Source organism: Hydra viridissima, unplaced genomic scaffold, assembly GCF_058129835.1.
Source record: "Hydra viridissima isolate aposymbiotic clone 2 unplaced genomic scaffold, HvirCarnegie_v1 scaffold_11, whole genome shotgun sequence".
Classification (NCBI taxonomy): Eukaryota; Metazoa; Cnidaria; class Hydrozoa; order Anthoathecata; family Hydridae; genus Hydra; species Hydra viridissima.
This window is the reverse complement of record NW_028324310.1, coordinates 5,836,958-5,855,557: the sequence shown is the minus strand read 5'-3', so window position 1 is coordinate 5,855,557 and position 18,600 is coordinate 5,836,958. Positions and strand designations below refer to the sequence as shown.

Genomic DNA, 18,600 nt, shown 5'->3' with positions numbered 1-18,600 from the left:
GTGAGGTTTTAGTCAAGGTGTTACTTGAGCATTGACATAAATTAATATAATAAACTGTTCCAATTTTGTACAGAGTAATTTACAAGAATATTTGAAGTAATGTTAACATTTTAGGTACTTCAAGAATCCACACTTTGGAATGTCTTTGAATCTGGTGAGTAGCCTTTCCCAGGTTGTGTGATTTTAGGGGACAGCGTCTATCCTAATAATGATTGGCTAATTTCTGCTTTCCCTGGTGCAGTAAATGGACCTCAATCAAAATATAACCAAGCTCACATTTCCACAAGAAATTGTACTGAACGAGCATTTGGAATTGTTAAGCAACATTTCTATGCATTGAGCACTGGACTTCGTGTTAAAAATATGAACTTTGCTGCAAAATTTGTCCACTGTGCATTTGTTTTTCACAATGTGTATTGCTGTAGGAAATGATAGTGCTGATTTTCAGGAAGATGAAGGTGTTCAGGACAATATTGTTCAAGAGGCTCCTGTTCCAATGCCACAGAATGAGAACCGTCGTCAGCAAATTCTTCAGACTTTTTTGTAATTATTTAAATAAGTATTAAATGAATAATTCAAATAGGTGTTACATTTAAATGTTGAAAGACTTGTAAATAAGCACTAGTATTATGTTTCACTTTACAACAACCATTACTGTATGTAATTTTTTACTATATATGTTCAACTAAAATGCCAGTGCTAATTGCCTCCTTGAGGCAAAATATTGTAAATGATCAAAATTGCTAAGAACCCTTAAACGAATAAAAATGTTTGTTTAGGATGTTAACATAAGGTGCGTTCATATATACAAGATGGTCAGAAAAGGCAAATGCCATTTTATCTCATTACGATAAAAAAACCTAATAAGCAAATTAGTCATCGACCGAAATTTGTTTGTCATCTTCATAAATAAAATTTGGTTTTAATAGAAATTGAGCATTATAAATCACTGAGTACACGAACTTTTGCACCTCTAAATGTAAGAAATGCAGACCCTATTTTTTGGTATACAACGTAAGCAAGGAATATAACATATATAATGTAAATATAAAACCTTTATTTTCGTACACAAATCTCTGAAACAATGATATGAAATTTCTTTACAAAACACAGATAAAAAAAATACTTTTCTCCGAGGTATATTCCTTGTTTACCTTTTGTGTGCCGAAAAAGCTAAAATTTCTCTTTTTACACAAAAATTACTCATTTCACGGCGAATTAGAAAAATCCGCAAATACGCATTTTTTATAGGATTTTTGTTTTGAAAATTGCGTAATTGCGCAAAATTTTAACCTACGCAAAAATTGTCCGTATTTACTAATTTTTTTGCGTTTTGCGTAACAAGCTTTATAGGATAGGCCCCTGGTCTCGAATCGAGACTCAATGAAACAAAAAAACAAAAAATTAAAATGTGGCTTATTGAATTTTTTATTGACAAAATACAAGTACAATAGCTGTTTAGAGATTTAGTTATTGCTTTTTAATAATCTACAATACTTTGGCTATCATCCATTCGTTGTTATTTCCTTTGCCGTACTTTCGTTGGTATTTTAGGATTTTCTTCTATTAATATTGGCAAAGATAGGTCTGATTCATGTCCTATATCACTTTCATTTTCTTGTTCGATGGGCCATTTTTTAATGTAATTTTCAAGAGCGGAATAGTTCTGCATTATAAATTTAGAACTATTATAAGTATATGAGTGGAACCTTCAGTCGAAGCATGACGTAAGCATATCGTAATGGCTGTTCCATCTCATGGTTGTTGTGGAGGGTATTTTGAGATAACTCACATCTAACCTAGAACAAGCATCTTTCAACGAAGCACTGAAGGGTGTCGACTTATGAAGCCTGGTAGTAAGTGAGCTGGCTTTAAGAAAAGCATCTTTCAGTTCCGGGGTACCCTCAACTGTTCTTTGAAGTGCAGTGTTGAGTTTGTGATCACTGCATGTAACAGAACTTTCTTCTTTAAGTAAGTTATTATATGTAACAATAACTCGGCCGGTAATTAATTTTAGAATTATTTCCCGACAAAGCCAGCAATTACCTTTTGAGATAAAGTATAAAAAATACTTAGTAAGTAGTGCTTACCTATGTTTTTCATGATATAATCCCAGGTTAAAAATGTTGTAAAAGGCATAACGAGTGAAGATTAGTTTTCTTTAATAACTAAAGTATACTTATGTTTAATTGTTTAAAACTAAAGTTTAGTTGTTGAATGTTGAACACAGAACAAAGCGAGAATAACGATACCAGAAGAGAAATTAAAATATGAATGCGATATCACACAATTAATTAAACTAAAACAACTGTTATGACTGTTACGAAATCAATTCCCTTTGAACAATCATTTCTAATAAGCGTGTAGAATAATCATTAACGATTGCATCAAAAGCAATTCCCTTCGGAGAATTACATGAAAAACTCTAAGTAATGATAATTTCAAAACTAATTCCTTTTGAACAGCCATTTCTAATACTCGTTTAGAATAATCATTAACCATTGCATCACAAGCAATTTTCTTTGGAGAGTTATATGAAAAACACTCTTTAATGATTGCAAAACTATTCCCTTGGAGATTATATCCGCACGGAAAATTTTTTCTTGAATGGAATAAAAATTCGGTAGAGTTGGAATAAAGATATGGAAAATGACACATTGCAGGGGCTGATCCAGTTCATTGTTCTAGGGGGGTAGTCGGACCAAAAAAAAATATAAATTAATTATACTAATTTACAATTTCAAATTTCAAATCGTTTATGAAAATAACATGGAAGTTCTCATGATGACCCAAGTTGCAATACCAAATGATACTATCGGTACCAAACAATACCACCATAACCGATAACTTTTGATACTAGTATCGATATCGATACCGTAAGGTATCGCACCGAGACCAAGCGATACCAACATAACCGATACTTTTGATACCAGTATCGTGTGATCTCGAAGCCGATTCTGTATGGTATCGCACCGATACCAGACGAGAAATCGAGACTCGAGACCGATTATCTAGTGTTTACTGGAAACCTCTCGTTTACTTTTTTAGATTTGGTATTGATAAATAAAATTGTGGACGAAACGAATCGGTATAAAGGTTAAAACCCTATTGGACGTCGAGAGAATATGACTGATTGGGTATATGTAAAGGCGACTGATATCCAATGATACAAAGATATAAGGCCGGGTGAATAAAAACGAGCAATTGCTTTTACACAGTAATTGGTCAGCTTTACATGAATAAAAACTTAAACAACTTTGCTTTAATTTTTATTCACGTAAAGTTGGTCAGTTACTGAGTAAATTGCTTAAGTTTAGGTGAATAAAAATATGAGAAAAACTCCTTAAGTTTTTATTCAAGTAAAGCTGACCAATTACTGAGTAAAAGCAATTGCTCATTTTTATTCACCCGGCCTATTACCACTGATCTCAAAATATAACTGGATAGAGTATACGAAAAAATTTTTCGAAGCCAGTTTTGGCCTCCCAAGATGGCGGCGGAATTAAGGAATAGTGATATGAAAATTAAGAAACTGATGATAATCAAGTTTTATATCTTAAGCTCAAATATTGATAAATATATAATTTTCTAATAAAAATCTAGTTTTTTTGTTTAACATAAGATTTTATTCATAAAAATAACGGAATATTACATATTTACAAAAATTTCAAATATAAATATTTTTTTATTTAACAAAACATATTCTTACAATAAGTTGCTCTATATTAACTTTCAGATTTTCGTTTTTTAGAATAGATATAATAAAATAAAAATTCTCAGTAAAACTAAGTATAAATTTTAATTTTAATTTGCTTTAATTTAGTTTGTTTAATAAAAGTAAAGAAAAAGTATTTGTTTGCTTGTGCAGAAATCTCAAGTTTCAAATAGTTAGCATTTGTTATATAATTTATGTACCTTTTAGTTCTTAACTACCCAATGCTGTGTGCTAGAAGGTTAATAACACAACAGCATGGTAGGCAGCTGATTTTATTTTTAAGATAAAATGTTTTTTAGGCATTAGTTCATCAGATAGGCACTGAAAAATTATAAATGCTGCATGAACTATTAGCTGAGCGCTGTGATTACACACAACTCAGAGGTTCCTTCTAGAGTTATTATATATATATATATATATATATATATATATATATATATATATATATATATATATATATATATATATATATATATATATATATATATATATCATAAAAATATTTTTGATTGGTTTTTGAATCGGATAAGTTTTGTTAATTGCTTTCTAAGCTTTTTTCCAGTTATTTTGGCAGTTTGTTTTTTACCCAGGTGATAACGATATATATTTGCATAGTTTTCTGAAATAAGCTTAATCAGTGCAAATAAATGGTTATCAGTTATAGCTGAGTCAAACATATGAGAAGTTTGTTCATTAAATATTTTTGAGTAATCAACTGATCTCAAAACAGCACCAGAAATGGCATTTTGAATTCCTATTTCATTTGGAAGGTTGCCATTTATTGAGGCAAGCAACCTTCGGAAACATCTTTCAGTTTCTTCGCATATGATAGTAACACTTTTAGTTGGTTTAATTAACCCTCCTCTGTCTTTGAATTTTAAAAAACTGGTTTATTCGAAATGATAAGAAAGTACTAATCCATTCCAACATTTAATGCAGATAGTTTATTGTAAATTTCCGTATCATAAATTTTTTGATAAGATACATAATGTTGATAATGTTTGATAACATACAAAATATATGTTATCAAAACATTCCCTTAATGATTTGTTTTGAATAACAAGTTAAAAACAATTGACTCAATTATTGAGAGCTGAAATATTACAAAGAATAATATATAAGTAAAATAACATATTAAAAAATAATATTTTGTACTTAATATTTTTATTAAATACTATATCTATTAATTACATATATGTATTAAATAATCCTAGAAGGAACCCCTGAGTTGTGTGTACTCACAGCACTCAGCTAATAGTTCATGCAGCATGTACATATCTGGTATCTTGCTACAAAAATTGAAAATATAAAATTTGTCAAAATTGTAAGTAGACACCACTGCCGCTTACCATACAGTCATGTTATTAACCTTCTAGCACACTGCATTGGGTAACTAAGAACAAAAAGGTACATAGATTGTGCATAAATATTATTTAATCGTAAAGTAAATATTTAATCGTCAAGTATCGAATATTTTGTACCTTAGTATCAAAATAATTACTTTAATTGTCAGATTTTTTTAGAAATCATTTCATTTCTTTAAAGTCATTAAAACTTTGTTTCATAGTCTAGTTTTTCTTTCAAAACTCTATTTATTTTCTTTAATATTTCTGTAAAAAGCCTTATAAAATGTACATCGATCAACGCTAGGAGCTCCGATCGCCGCCATCTTGGGAGGCCAATTTTGGCTTCAAATTTTTTTGAAAAAGGCAATTGAATACGCTATCCAGTTATATTTTGAGATCAGTGCCTATTACCTACAGTATCGGACAAAACATGGTGGACAAACTCAAATTTAGAACAAAAGTTAATCAAAAACTAAAAAGAACTAGTAAAACAATTGTACATATTAATTTTTAAATAGTTTATTATGTTCTTAACAAAATTTAAAACGTTTGAATCATACTAAGAATCACAAAAAAAATTTATAACACATTTTTCTCAACAAACTACATTTTTCCTTGGACAAAACAAGGTGGACAAATCAAAACGAAGCTTTTTTTATAAGATTTCATTGTCTTTATTCAATTTACCATATTCTTTTGTTTTCACTTTTATCCTAACATTACTCTAAAATAATAAATAGATTTTGGAACGTCTGGCCAATTATTTTTTCAATTAAACTTAAAATAGATTTAACTCGTGATATATGGGGTAAATTTTGCAAAAATTGCAACTTAAAATGGCTTACGACAAATTAGGAAGTGTTTTACGTGAAAATATTATTTAAGATTTTAAAAGCGGAAAACGTCAAGCTGAAATTTGTAGAAAATATAATATAGCTAAATCGACTGTAAGCAAAACTGTCAAATCATTTGGATCTCGTGACTGCTATAAAACAAACCATCGGGGCGGACGTCCAAGAAAAACAACACAAAGACTAGATCGAATAATTGTTAAAGAGCTTAAAAAAGATCCATTTTTGTCATCCACAAAATTAACCGAAAAACTTGAACTACAAATCTCTAATCGCACTGTGCGACGAAGAGCTAACGAAGCAAAATTGTTTTCTCGAGTGCCTGCCAAGAAACCGCTAACTTCCTTTAAAAATAGAAAGCTAAGACTTGCGTTTGCCAAAGCACACCAAAATTGGACTGTAGACCAGTGGAAAAACATACTTTTTAGTGATGAATCAAAATATAACCTTTTTGGAAGCGACGGCAAGAAGCGAGTCTGGAGACCAAAGAACACCAGATTCAATACTAAATATACCAAGAAGAGTGTTAAGCATGGAACGTCTGCTATGGTTTGGGGATGTTTCTCAGCAATAGGAACTGGTCCTATTCACAAAATTAATGGAATTATGGACCGCTTTGTTTACAAAGATATAATGGAAGATGTTATGTTACCACATGCTGAATGGGAGATGCCCCTAAAATGGATTTTTCAACAGGATAATGATCCCAAACATACGTCAAAAATTGTAAAACAATGGTTCAAGGACAAGAATATCACCATAATGGAGTGGCCTGCACAAAGCCCTGACTTGAATCCCATAGAAAATTTGTGGGAAATAATTGACAATAAGATTGAGCGTGCAAATGTGAAGACCAGTGAGGAATTATTTGAACAAATCGAGAAGGCCTGGCGAGAGATTGATATGAGAATTGTTGACTCATTAATTGCGTCTATGCCCCGAAGAATGAAAGAAGTAATTAAAAGTAAAGGAGGTCCTACCAAATATTAAGTTAATTTTTGAAGTTTTTTGAAAAATAATAAGTTAATTTTTGAAGTTTTTTGAATTTTTAGTCGATTTTTTGAATGTCCACCTTGTTTTGTCCAAAGAAAAATGTAGTTTGTTAGGGAAAATGTGTTTTAAAACTTTTTTAGTGATTTTTAGTATGGTTCAAAAGTTTTAAGTTTTGTTAACAACATAATAAACTACATAAAAAATAATATGTTCAATTGTTTTACTAGTTTTTTTTAGTTTTTGATCAACTTTTGTTCTAAATTTGAGTTTGTCCACCATGTTTTGTCCGATACTGTAGATAAGCAACTTCGCCGTTTTTAGTGAAGCAAATTTAATATTGCGTAATATGTTGGAGGTCATTATTACATCGGGCAAAAGCTTTCAGTGGATCTAAGTCAAATATAAGGAAATTTGCCATTATAAAGTTTTGATTAATGTTGGAATGAAAGATAATTAGTTAAGAAATGATAAATGTGATGAGTCTACAGCCAATATAAATTTGTAATGGTCAAAGAGGATTGTATTGGCTTACAAACTAAAACAAGCGGCTATTTTAATAGCCACAAATTAAAAAACATATTTAAAAACATATTTGCATTTAGAACTTTAAACGTAAACATCGTAATGTATTTTAATCTTTTATATTTTAAAATTAAATTTTTATAAACCCTTAAATAACAATAATTTATTCGTTTGTTGTCTTAATCCAATGATGACTTCCTTAGCACTTTAGTGGTATAATCCTGGGCATATCTGAACATTTTAATTTTAAAGTAATATTCACTTATCTTTTTAATAAGCTGGCTAGAATTTAGATCTTCATTAACAGTAAAATATTCTATGTCATGGCTATCAAGTCCTTTAAATACTTTTTTTCTCATAACTAATGATTTTTGGATAAGGTGATTTTTGGTTTTTTAAAATCTTTACCACTAATGAAGTTAAATATTTTTTCACATGATTCAACAACAGAAATAACATCCCTTGATGGCAAAAACAAACCACCACGATTTTTTACATTATTTAAAGAAGAATAAGATTTCACATAGGCATGTTCGTATAATAAAATATCAGTTAATGATTGGGCATAAATATTGCAAGAAATCTTATTGATCAACTTTCTGACTATAAAACCAGAGATATATCCCAGTATTGCTTCTTTGTAGTTAGACATTTGAAGTTCATCACAGTACAAAGAAACTTCTTCTAAGTCAATATCGTCCTGATCAAAATTATCAACAGAACATGACCTTTTGCTCCAATTAAGAGAAAAAATAGAACCATTAGAAAAGGGTTCAAACATTAGGCAGTTTGCATGATTCAATCCAACTATGGAATTTTGCAGCAGAATTTGTTTTAAAGATGACTCTAACTGTACAACATCAGGATTATTATTGTAACCGTTTTTGCCACGAATGCAAGCAAATAGTAGTTCAAGATGATCTTGGGAATACTTGTAAGTAAGAACATACTTAAATGGTTTCTCTAGAAGTGTCAACAGATTGGTGGATAACTTTTCAGTGCTTTTAGCAGCTATAATTAAACCTAAAACAAATGTCTTTCTTCTATGTAAAAGTAAAGGAATGCAATTTTTATCAGTTAACTTGCTCAGATAAGTAATTGTATCATTTAAAAAATTTTCCAATAAAGTTGATCATGAAGATACAAAGGTTTTTTAAAGTTTTTACTATTTGTATTTCTTGAATTTAGCATGTCAAATAATTTGTCAATAACTCAAATAAAACGGATTGTACCATTTGCTCCCAAGAATGATGGATGTTGAGATACCATTAAAAATTCAATTGCATCAGCAACAGAGCTGCTGAGAGTTTGGCCAGCTATTTTCACATTCATTATGTGTGGATGAAATTCTATATGTTTTCTTGAAAGTTTGTTTGCAAATTTCAATCCTTCAAACTCTTGTAATTCAAACAAAGCTTTAATGTAACTCCATTTAATATACTGGCCATCACCATCAATAAAAACACCCAAATCATTAAGAGAATTTCTAGCTAATTTATGCATATGACATGGATCAAGGAAAATGTGTATCAGTTGGTTGTTATATGAAAAAGTATTGACTATATTGTCAATGTCTTTGCCAAACTGGCATCCAAAGGGGATAACAGAATTTAAATTGGTACTTGTACCATCAAATGTGATACTTTTGATATAAAGTTCATATGTCAAAGCCAAATTCAAAATGTTTTTGATAAAGGATGTTAAATCACTTGCTTTAACTTTATTCGATAAAACATAACCAATGGGTGTTTTCCAATTTCCTTGCAAGCCAACTAACCTGAAAACTAATGCCTCAGTAGCTGGAGTATCAGGTTTGCATACAATAATATCCTTGCCAAAATCACAAAAACCAATATAGTGACCTGAACTTTTGTTATAAGTTTTACTGTTTTTGATTGCCATAGCATCAATAATGAGGGCACGATATTTAAAGTTTACATCTGTTTTCTGTTTATCACCAAGATAGGCAAAAACATCATGGAATAAACCAGGGTCACAATTTACAGATGATGTCCGATGTGATATTGACCTGGCAACTGGAAGACACAACATTGGTTGAAGAAAGTTATATGCACGTGGAGAATAAAAATGAAGAGTTAAAGCAAATTTTTTTACTTCATCATTGTATCTGTGACCTTTTGGTTCAACATTTTGATTGAGAAATTGATTTTTAATGATTTCATAAGAGAGTCCAGAAAAATTTTCACTTAAAACAGTTGCGGCATCTGTAGTCAAATAACTTTTAGATTGTAAATGAAAATTCATGTCTTTTAAAGAACTAATTTTTTTTCATTTCTTCTTAACTTTTGCTGTAAAGCTTTGACTTTTTTTTTAATTTTTCTTTTGTTGGTGATATAGATCTTACAGATAGTGTTGAAGATTGATTAGTTTGGTCAGTACTATGAGTTGTGTTTTCTGGCTGATAATTATGTGATAAACTATTTTCTTTGTTAGTGTCATTTATAGCAGGATAGACATCAACTTTTTTTCTTTTTGACAACGGATCAATTGTTGGTAGTGTTCGTATTGTTGGAAGTTTCCTTTTTGGCTTTTGTGTATTTGCAGAAAATACAAAAACTGATGGTACAGCATTCAATTTTAAAATTGGTTTATAATGATGATCAACACTTAAAATATTTTTATCTGGGATACAATAATTATAGTCTGCTTCTAAAAAATGGTCGCTACATATACAAGCATATTTAGTAGGGATAAAATTTCCACGTTTCAAAGCAACAATCCATCTTTTACACAATTCTGAATTTTTAATAGGAAATTTATGGAAGGATTTTGAGCCGCATTTTACATATCTACTAGAACATCCATACGCACCACAAGAATTAACTATTGTATGATGAAATTACTAAAAGAAATAACTAACTTAAATGAATGCTAAAGAAAATAAACAGAAATTGTTGGGATATAACTATTTTTATTATATGATATATTGATTGTTTTGCCCGATATAATAATGGCCGATTAAAACTGTAAACAAAAAAAATGGCTTCACTTGCAGGGGCCAATGCTATAAACCAGGGATGGCCAAAACGTGGCTCGCGAGCCGCATGCGGCTCTTGGAATGTCAATGCGGCTCGCGAACCGCACGCGGCTCTTGGAATTTCATTTCGACTCTTTTCGTATTAACTTTAATTAATCGCAACCACTGATCTCTATAATAACTAGATAGCGCATCTCAAATATCAAAATTCACGCCAAAATCGCCATAATAGAAAGCCCCAGAACAATGAAATCTGATATGTGTGATAAAGCGATAAAGCGATAAGCCGAAAAACAGAACTTAAAGCTTACGGGATTAAAATTTTTGGGGCTTTCCAATATGGCGATTTTGGCGTCAAAAAATAAGAAGTTTTGCTCGGAGTTGCGCTATCCAGTTATTATAGAGATCAGTGATCGCAACACTTATTTTTTTGAAATGGATAAAGTAAATACTAACAATAATCCACTTCGCTACAACAGGAAGAAAAGAAAAATTGATGACGAGAAAAGAATATTTAATGAAGATTGGACAGAAAAATTTGCATTTATTGAAAAAGAAAATAAACCGATATGTTTAATTTGTAATAAAGAACTTGCTCACAACAAGTCAGGGAATATTAAACGCCACTATGAAACTAAACATAAATTTTTCCAAGGAATATCCTTTAAATTCAGATTACAGGAAAAATAAAATTAAATTACTCAAAACAATAATTAACAATCAAATGAATGCTTCATCTTTCAGTAAAGAATCAACTATTTCTACAGAAGCAAGTTTTGTTATAGCATGGAACATTGCAAGAGTAAAACATTCTTACTCTGATGGAGAATTTGTAAAGCAAAATATTTCAGATATCCTCTTAGTTTTAGATCCTAAAAATAGCAAAATCCAAAGGTTAATTTCACAGATTCCTATTTCTCGACATTCAATTGAAAGAAGAATATCTGAGATAAGTGCTGATATTGAGCAGCAATTGTTGAATGACTTAAAAAACTGTGAAGCATTTAGTTTAGCTCTGGATGAATCAACAGATGTTCAAGATAAATCTCAAATGGCAGTATTTGTTAGGTATGTAACATCAGATGTAATTGTGAAAGAAGAATTACTAGATTTGGTTGAGCTAAAAGATACAACTCGTGGAGTTGATGTAAAGGAAGCTCTTGAAACAGTTCTACTTAATGCCAATGCACCTATCAACAAACTTGTTAGTGTTGCTACAGATGGTGCACCAGCAATGGTTGGCAAACATGTTGGATTTATTGGTTTATTAAAAAGTGATCCTAAGTATCCAGAGTTCATTCCAGTTCATTGTTTGATTCATCGAGAACATTTAGTAGCAAAATATTTTAATTTTTCAATCGTTCTAAAGTCAGTGACAGAAATTGTAAATTACATTCGATCAAATGCTAAAAATCACAGACAGTTTAAAAACTTTATTGATGAATTGGATCTTGCTGACAAACCAAATGACCTATCATTTTACTGTGCTGTACGGTGGCTTTCAAGTAGTGATGCTTTATATAAGTTCGTAGAATTATTAGAACCAATTAAATCTTTTTTGATTGAAAAGAAAAAGACTTTTGAAATTCTTGATGGTATGAACTTTTTGCAAGATCTTTTGTTTTTGACTGATATAATGCAACATTTACAAAGTCTGAATTTATCTCTTCAGGGAAAAGAAAAAATTATATCTGATCTTGCTCAGACTATTTTTTAAAAAAAAATTACCCATTTTCAGAGAGATCTTACTTTAAAAACCTTTAACCATTTTCCTCAAATGAAGAAGATAATTATTTCTAATCCTTCAATTCAGTATGATGACCATAAGATTGAATCATACAGGGAAAAATTACAGAATTTACTAGAAGGCTTTCAAAAAATGTTTATAGATTTGCATGCACTTAAATCATCTTTAGGATTTATAATAAATCCTTTTTTAATTGATATTATTGGTGATGGTCGTCCAATTCCATCAAACATAGTTGAAGAAGTATCTCAATTTGAAACAGAACTATTAGATCTCCAAGAAGATCAAAATCTTCTGATGCTGCATGAAGCACTAACTTTATTGGAATTTTGGAAGATAGTGCCTGAGGTTAAGTATCCCCTACTGAAAAAGATTAGCATAAAATTTATTTCAATTTTTGTTTCAACATACACATGTGAATCTTTATTTTCCACTATGAAATTTGTCAAATCAAAGTATTGTGCAAATCTAACCACTGAGCATTTGTCAGAATTACTTAGAACAGCAACTACAAGCTTGAAGCCAGATTTTAAGAGACTTACCAGTAAAGTTCAGAATCTTAGTGCCTGATTGGAAAATTCATAACTTTGTAATTTTGTTACTTTTTTAAAAACTTATGACGTGAATATGCTTCTTAAAACAATTCTATAACTAGTTTTTCTTGTGTGAGAGTAAAAGGGAATCAGATTTTTATTTAACTTGATTGAAATGAGTTTTTCGAAACACTTAAGATAATTTGAAATTCTAATTTGAAAGCTTACATTTAAAGTAAAGTTTTTGACTTTGAAAAAAATTTTTTTTAATTTAGAGAAAAACTAGTTGTAAACATAAAATTTGTACACAAAAAGTTTTTTAGAAAAAGTTCTTTAGAAAGATTTATTTCTTTTCATAAAAATTTAAGTTTAACTTTATGGAGATTTTACAGCACTTATTTTGCCACCAGTTTCTAATTTTTTTGTAAGGCAAAATATCTTAAAAAAAAGAATGCAGAAAAATTTTCTTAACGAATTATTTAATGCGGCTCTTCGGTTCACGTAAGTATTTGAATGCGGTTCTCGTGCCAAAAAGTCTGGCCATCCCTGCTATAAACAATTCGAAGTTTTTTTCGAGAAAAAAATCTTCCGTAAAAACGCAATTTTTCACGTAAATGAACCTTTCCCATAAATCACGTAAATAAACCTTTCCTATAAATCGGCAAAAGCGCAATGCATTGTGGTAGTTGTATTTATTTAGATCAAATCATGTTAAATCAAAAAATGTTGAAAAGCCCAATAAATTCTAACAATGGTGTTCAATTATGTGAAAACAGTGAAATTGAACTTTTTGAAGACAATGAAGATGAACGTGAAAATACTGAAGGTGAACTTACTAATAACGGAGAAGTTGAACTTAGTGAAAACAGTGAACCACTGTTTTCACAAAGTTCAAATTCACTCTTTTCACAAAATTCGATCTCACTGAGGGAAGTTGAACTCACTTTTAACAGTGAAGTTGACTTCAATTCAAAAAGTGGTGGCTGTACTTGTTGTGTTCTAAGCATCGGCGTTACCGCACTAGCGGTAAAAAAATTTCGGTAAAATGCGGTAAAATGCGGTAAAACGCGTAATACGCATTTTTACGTAAATGCGTATTACGCATTTTTACGCTTTCTTGTTACAGAAGACGGTAAAATTGCGTAAAAATGCGTAAAATCGGTAAAAATGCGTAAAAATGCGTAAAATGCGTAAAAACGGTAAAATTGCGTAAATACGGTAAAACTGCGTAAAAGCGGTAAAAATCGGTAATTTCGGTAAATTGTGATAAAAGTTTGTATAAGCTGTAATTATTACGGTAAAAGATTACTTTGTTTTTATCAAGTCAGATAGTTGTTAAATAATTAATTACCTTCTAAAATTAAATTAGCCTCCTATATAAGCTTTACAAAAGTCAAGAAAGACTAACAACCTCAAAGTTCTTCAGTGATCTGATTAGTATACCAAAATCACTACCGAATTAAACCATCTTCAAGAAACAATGTCTCTTTGGAATTATTTTACCAAGCTAGACAGAGAAGAGGATAACATCTCTGGCTCTGGCAAAAAATCAGGATTTGCTGAGTGCAATAAGTGCAAAAAAGTGATTAAGCTGTCTCAAGGTAGCACCAGTGGAGTTAAAGCTCACTTAAAGTAAGTGTTTTACTCTTACTAAAATTTAGTATATTTTAAACCACTGATCTCAAAATATAACTGGATTGCGTATTCTATCGCTGTTTTCGAAAAAATATTGAAGCCGAAATTGGCCTTCCAAGATGGCGGCGATCAGAGCTCTTAGCGGTGAACCGATGTACATCTTATAAGACTTTATTGTAATATGAAAGAAAATAATTAAACAGTTTTGAAAGAAAAACAAGACAATGAAACAAGTTTTTAAAAAGTTTATAGAAATGAAATGGTTTTAAAAAAATTAGACAATTAAAGATATTGTTAATTTAAATGTTAAAGTTCAAAGTATTCGATATAATTTTTTTATGTGCAATTTACGATTAAATTAATATTTATGTATAACTTAGGTACCTTTTAGTTCTTAGTTACCCAATACAGTGTGCTACAAGGTTGATAACACAACTGAATGGTAAGCGGCAGTGGTGTTTACCTACAATTTTGACAAATTTTATATTTTCAATAACCCAACATGCAGTTGTGTTACTAACCTTCTCAGGGGCGTGTCTAGGGGAGGTCTGCTACGTCGCTGGACATACTCAAAATATGTATCTTTATATATTTTTTCACAACTTCAATATTGTAGATAAAAGCAAACAGAGCGAATAATTATAGCAAACTACAGCAATAATTAAGCAAACTATACAAGGTTAATTGTTTGAACGGATGGTAAGAAGTTATTAATCCGGGATAACAGTTAGATTTATGGTTTGGTATTTTATTATAGCGCTTGTCAAATCGAGAACGGTCTAAAATTTATTAAAAAACGATTTATATATTAAACGGAGGTTGTTTTAATTTTTGACTTAAACAAATTAACAAAAAACTTGAATGGACATACCTTTTTTTTATTAAGTTATAAAGTACTTCATTTTTTAAATATTTTCTTTTGTTAATTTAAAAAAAATAAAAGTTATTATTTCTTAGAGAACAAATTCCGGACTTCCATTTCAATTACACCCTAAGTAAAGTTTTAGTCAAATTCTTTTGATATATATCATCAGGAGGAGAAGACTACAATTAACAACAAGTATATATTAAAATATATCAATGGACATCCCCAATTATTTTATACAAAGGTGTGTATCTTTTTAATTACTTGCATTTTGAACAATATAAAAAGAAAGAAAGGGTTTTAAACATCAAAAATTAAATTCGGACTTACGTGTGTACATACACTAAGCCGTCTTACCTCATATATGTGTTTGTCAATGAGGAAGGGGGGGGATGCTAAAATTTAACATTTTTGGGAAGGGTTTAAAATTGCGACTTACCCAAAAAAATTCCTGTACAGGCCCCTGCTTCAAGCACAAGCATTGGGTAGTTAAGAACTAAAAGGTACATAAGTTATATTGCAAATGCTAATTATTTTAAGTTTGAGATTTCTGCACAAGTAAACAAATACTTTTTCTTCACTACTATTAAACAAACTAAATTGAAACAAATTAAATTAAAACTTGTACTTAGTTTTACTGAGAATTTGTATTTTATCATATGTGCCCATATGATAAAATACAAATTATAACGTTATACGGAATTTTTCAATTTATTCAAATGTGAATCATTAAATATCTCGAAATAAGAAATATATGACTTAGACCACTTTCATAATTATGAGCTCATATTTATTCTAAAAAAACGAAAAGCAGAAAGTTAACATACAACAAGCTATTGTAAGAATATGTTTTGTTAAATAAAAAAATATTTATATTTGAAATTTATGTAATTATGTAATATTCCGTTATTTTTATGAAAAAAATCTTATGCTAAACAAAAAAATAGATTTTTATTTGAAACTTATCAATATTTGAGCTTAAGATTTAAAATTTGATTATCATTAGTTTCTTAATTTTCATATAGCCGTTCGTTGTATCCGCCGCCTTAACGATTGGGAAAAAACTTGCGAAGAAGAGCCGTATGAATTACCACATGTCACACCACCAACTAAGAAGACTCACCAACAGGGAAAATCACATAGTCAAACTGAAACTAAAAAAAGAGGTGCACCTGAAAAGGCTTCTCCAACTTTATCAGATACTCAAACTGGTCCTGAACCTAATAAGCAACAACAGCTACAGTTAGATACTCAAGAGAGTCAAAGGACTCTAGCTCAACAAGAAGGGTATGAAGTGACTCAAGGTAAAGACCAAACTCAAAGTGTCTCTTTGTTTATTCCAATGACACTCCAGCACAAACAAAGTAGAATCAAAAAAGCAAAATTAAGTAATATAATGAAGTCAAGTTGGAAGGGGAACGAGAAAAAAAAGTACAGAGCATCTGAGCTTGCAAACATTTTATTAGAGACAGATGATGATATATCTGATGATTAATTTTTTATCAATAACTTGTTTGTTTAAAACTGTAAATGTAATATTTACTAATAGAAATACAAAAAGCAATTTAAAGTATCTTTTTTTTAGTTTTTCGGTAATCAGGAAAAAAAGAGGTAATTTGTGATAAAATGCGGTAAATCGTGATAAAAACGGTAAAAAGTGATAAATGCGGTAAAAAGTGATAAATGCGGTAAAATTGCGTATTACGCATTTTTACGCAAAATTACCGCGGTAATTACGCATTTTTACGCATTTTTACGCAAATTTACGCATTTTACGCAAACTTACGCATTTTTACGCATTTTACGCAAATTTACGCATTTTTACGCATTTTTACCGACGGTGCGGTAACGCCGATGCTTATTGTGTTCCAAACTGTTTTAATAATTCTAAGCGTAATAAAAACTTATCATTTTATGTTATACCCAAGGAAAAAGTTTTCAGAAAGTTATGGTTAGCCAAAATTAGCAGAAAAGACTTTATTCCTTCTTCGTCACACAGAGTTTGTTCAGCACACTTTCAAAGGAACAAAAAAACTTATATGAACAATGTTCCAACAATTTTTCCAAAAACAATTAAACCAACTGCTCTTGAACCAAGGAAAACCAAAAATAGCCTTGGTTTAATACATAAAACAACAGAAATACCTTACAGAGAAGAATTTTCAACTCCTGTTTTGAGCTACAAAGAGAAATTAAAACAAGAAAAAAAAATTCTTAAAGATCAAATTGAGGATATTATATAAGAAAAACAACAGTTAGTAAACACTCAAAAAGAAGCTATATGTAATCTCAATGAAAAAATACTTCTATCACAATTTACAGGTTTCAACATAACAAAGAACATTTCAAATTTTACACAGGTTTTGAAAATTATGAACTATTTAAAGTAGTCATGAAGTTTTTAGAACCAGAAATATATTCACTCAATTATTGGGGTTCAATCTCTATTATGGCTGATGATTTAAATGAAACTTCTTCATCTAAAACAAGAGGAAGACTATGTATATTAAATGTTGAAGAGGAATTTTTTATGGTGCTAGTTCGACTACGTTGCGCCTTTCCTGTAGAAGATTTAGCAATATGGTTTAATATTTCATCAAGCACTACCAGTAGGATATTAATCACGGCGCTAATACACTTTCGCACCTCCTCCGAACTCACAGAATTTAATTGCAGATTCTGAAAGATCGTCGTTTAAAACGAAAAAAAAAGGTATTCAAAAACAAATTTCATCAAAGCAAAGGGCTCTAACTCAATCTCGAAGTTTTGAAAAAATACACACAAAAACGCTAATATTCGCCATCTTTTTTCGCAAGATAAGAAATTTCCTGTCCAAAGTCTTCGTTTTTAAAATTTTAATAGCCTTTAAACTCTACTTTAAAAAAGACTGGCTCCTATTAGCCTACATGTTTTTGATTTTACCTTCGTAATAAAATGCAATTTAAAAGTAAGAAATAAAGTGTATGTAAGTGTATGTAAGTGTATGTAGTTTAACATTTTTCGATGTTTGTGCAAGAACATTAAAATGTGTGATGACAATAAAAACCAGGTTATCTAATAAACAAAACAGTTTCACAAATAAAAAATAAGTAAACTGGTTACGTTTAAAAAAGATGGCGAATATTAGCGTTTTTGTGTGTATTTTTTCAAAACATCAAGATCGAGTTAGAGCCCTTTGCTTTGATGAAATTTGTTGTTAAATACCTTTTTTTTTCGTTTTAAACGACGATCTCTCAGAATCTGCAATTAAAATCTGTAAGTTCGGAGGAGGTGCGAAAGTGTATTAGCGCCTTAATCACTTGGTATGATTTTTTGCACATAAAATTTAGATCAATTCCAATATGGCCAACAAAAAAAATATTTAATGGGTAATTCCATGTCAATTGAGCCAGAAA

General features: G+C 30.2%; 2 protein-coding genes and 1 long non-coding RNA gene across 3 annotated transcripts; all 3 read left to right on the top strand.

Moving 5' to 3' along the window:
- Window positions 1-11,149: 11,149 nt before the first annotated feature.
- On the top strand, window positions 11,150-12,142 carry LOC149881886 (general transcription factor II-I repeat domain-containing protein 2A-like). Its single transcript, XM_090065858.1, has one exon. The coding sequence runs from the start codon at window positions 11,150-11,152 to the stop codon at window positions 12,140-12,142; it is 993 nt and encodes a 330-aa protein (XP_089921984.1).
- A 60-nt stretch (window positions 12,143-12,202) lies between these two features.
- On the top strand, window positions 12,203-12,742 carry LOC149881885 (EPM2A-interacting protein 1-like). Its single transcript, XM_090065856.1, has one exon. It carries the CDS (start codon window positions 12,203-12,205, stop codon window positions 12,740-12,742), a length of 540 nt encoding a protein of 179 aa, XP_089921982.1.
- A 1,314-nt stretch (window positions 12,743-14,056) lies between these two features.
- LOC149881884 (uncharacterized) lies at window positions 14,057-16,743 on the top strand. The gene is made up of 2 exons (XR_016445087.1): window positions 14,057-14,337; window positions 16,231-16,743. It is a non-coding gene; the product is annotated as an uncharacterized LOC149881884 (long non-coding RNA).
- The last annotated feature ends 1,857 nt before the right edge of the window (window positions 16,744-18,600 follow it).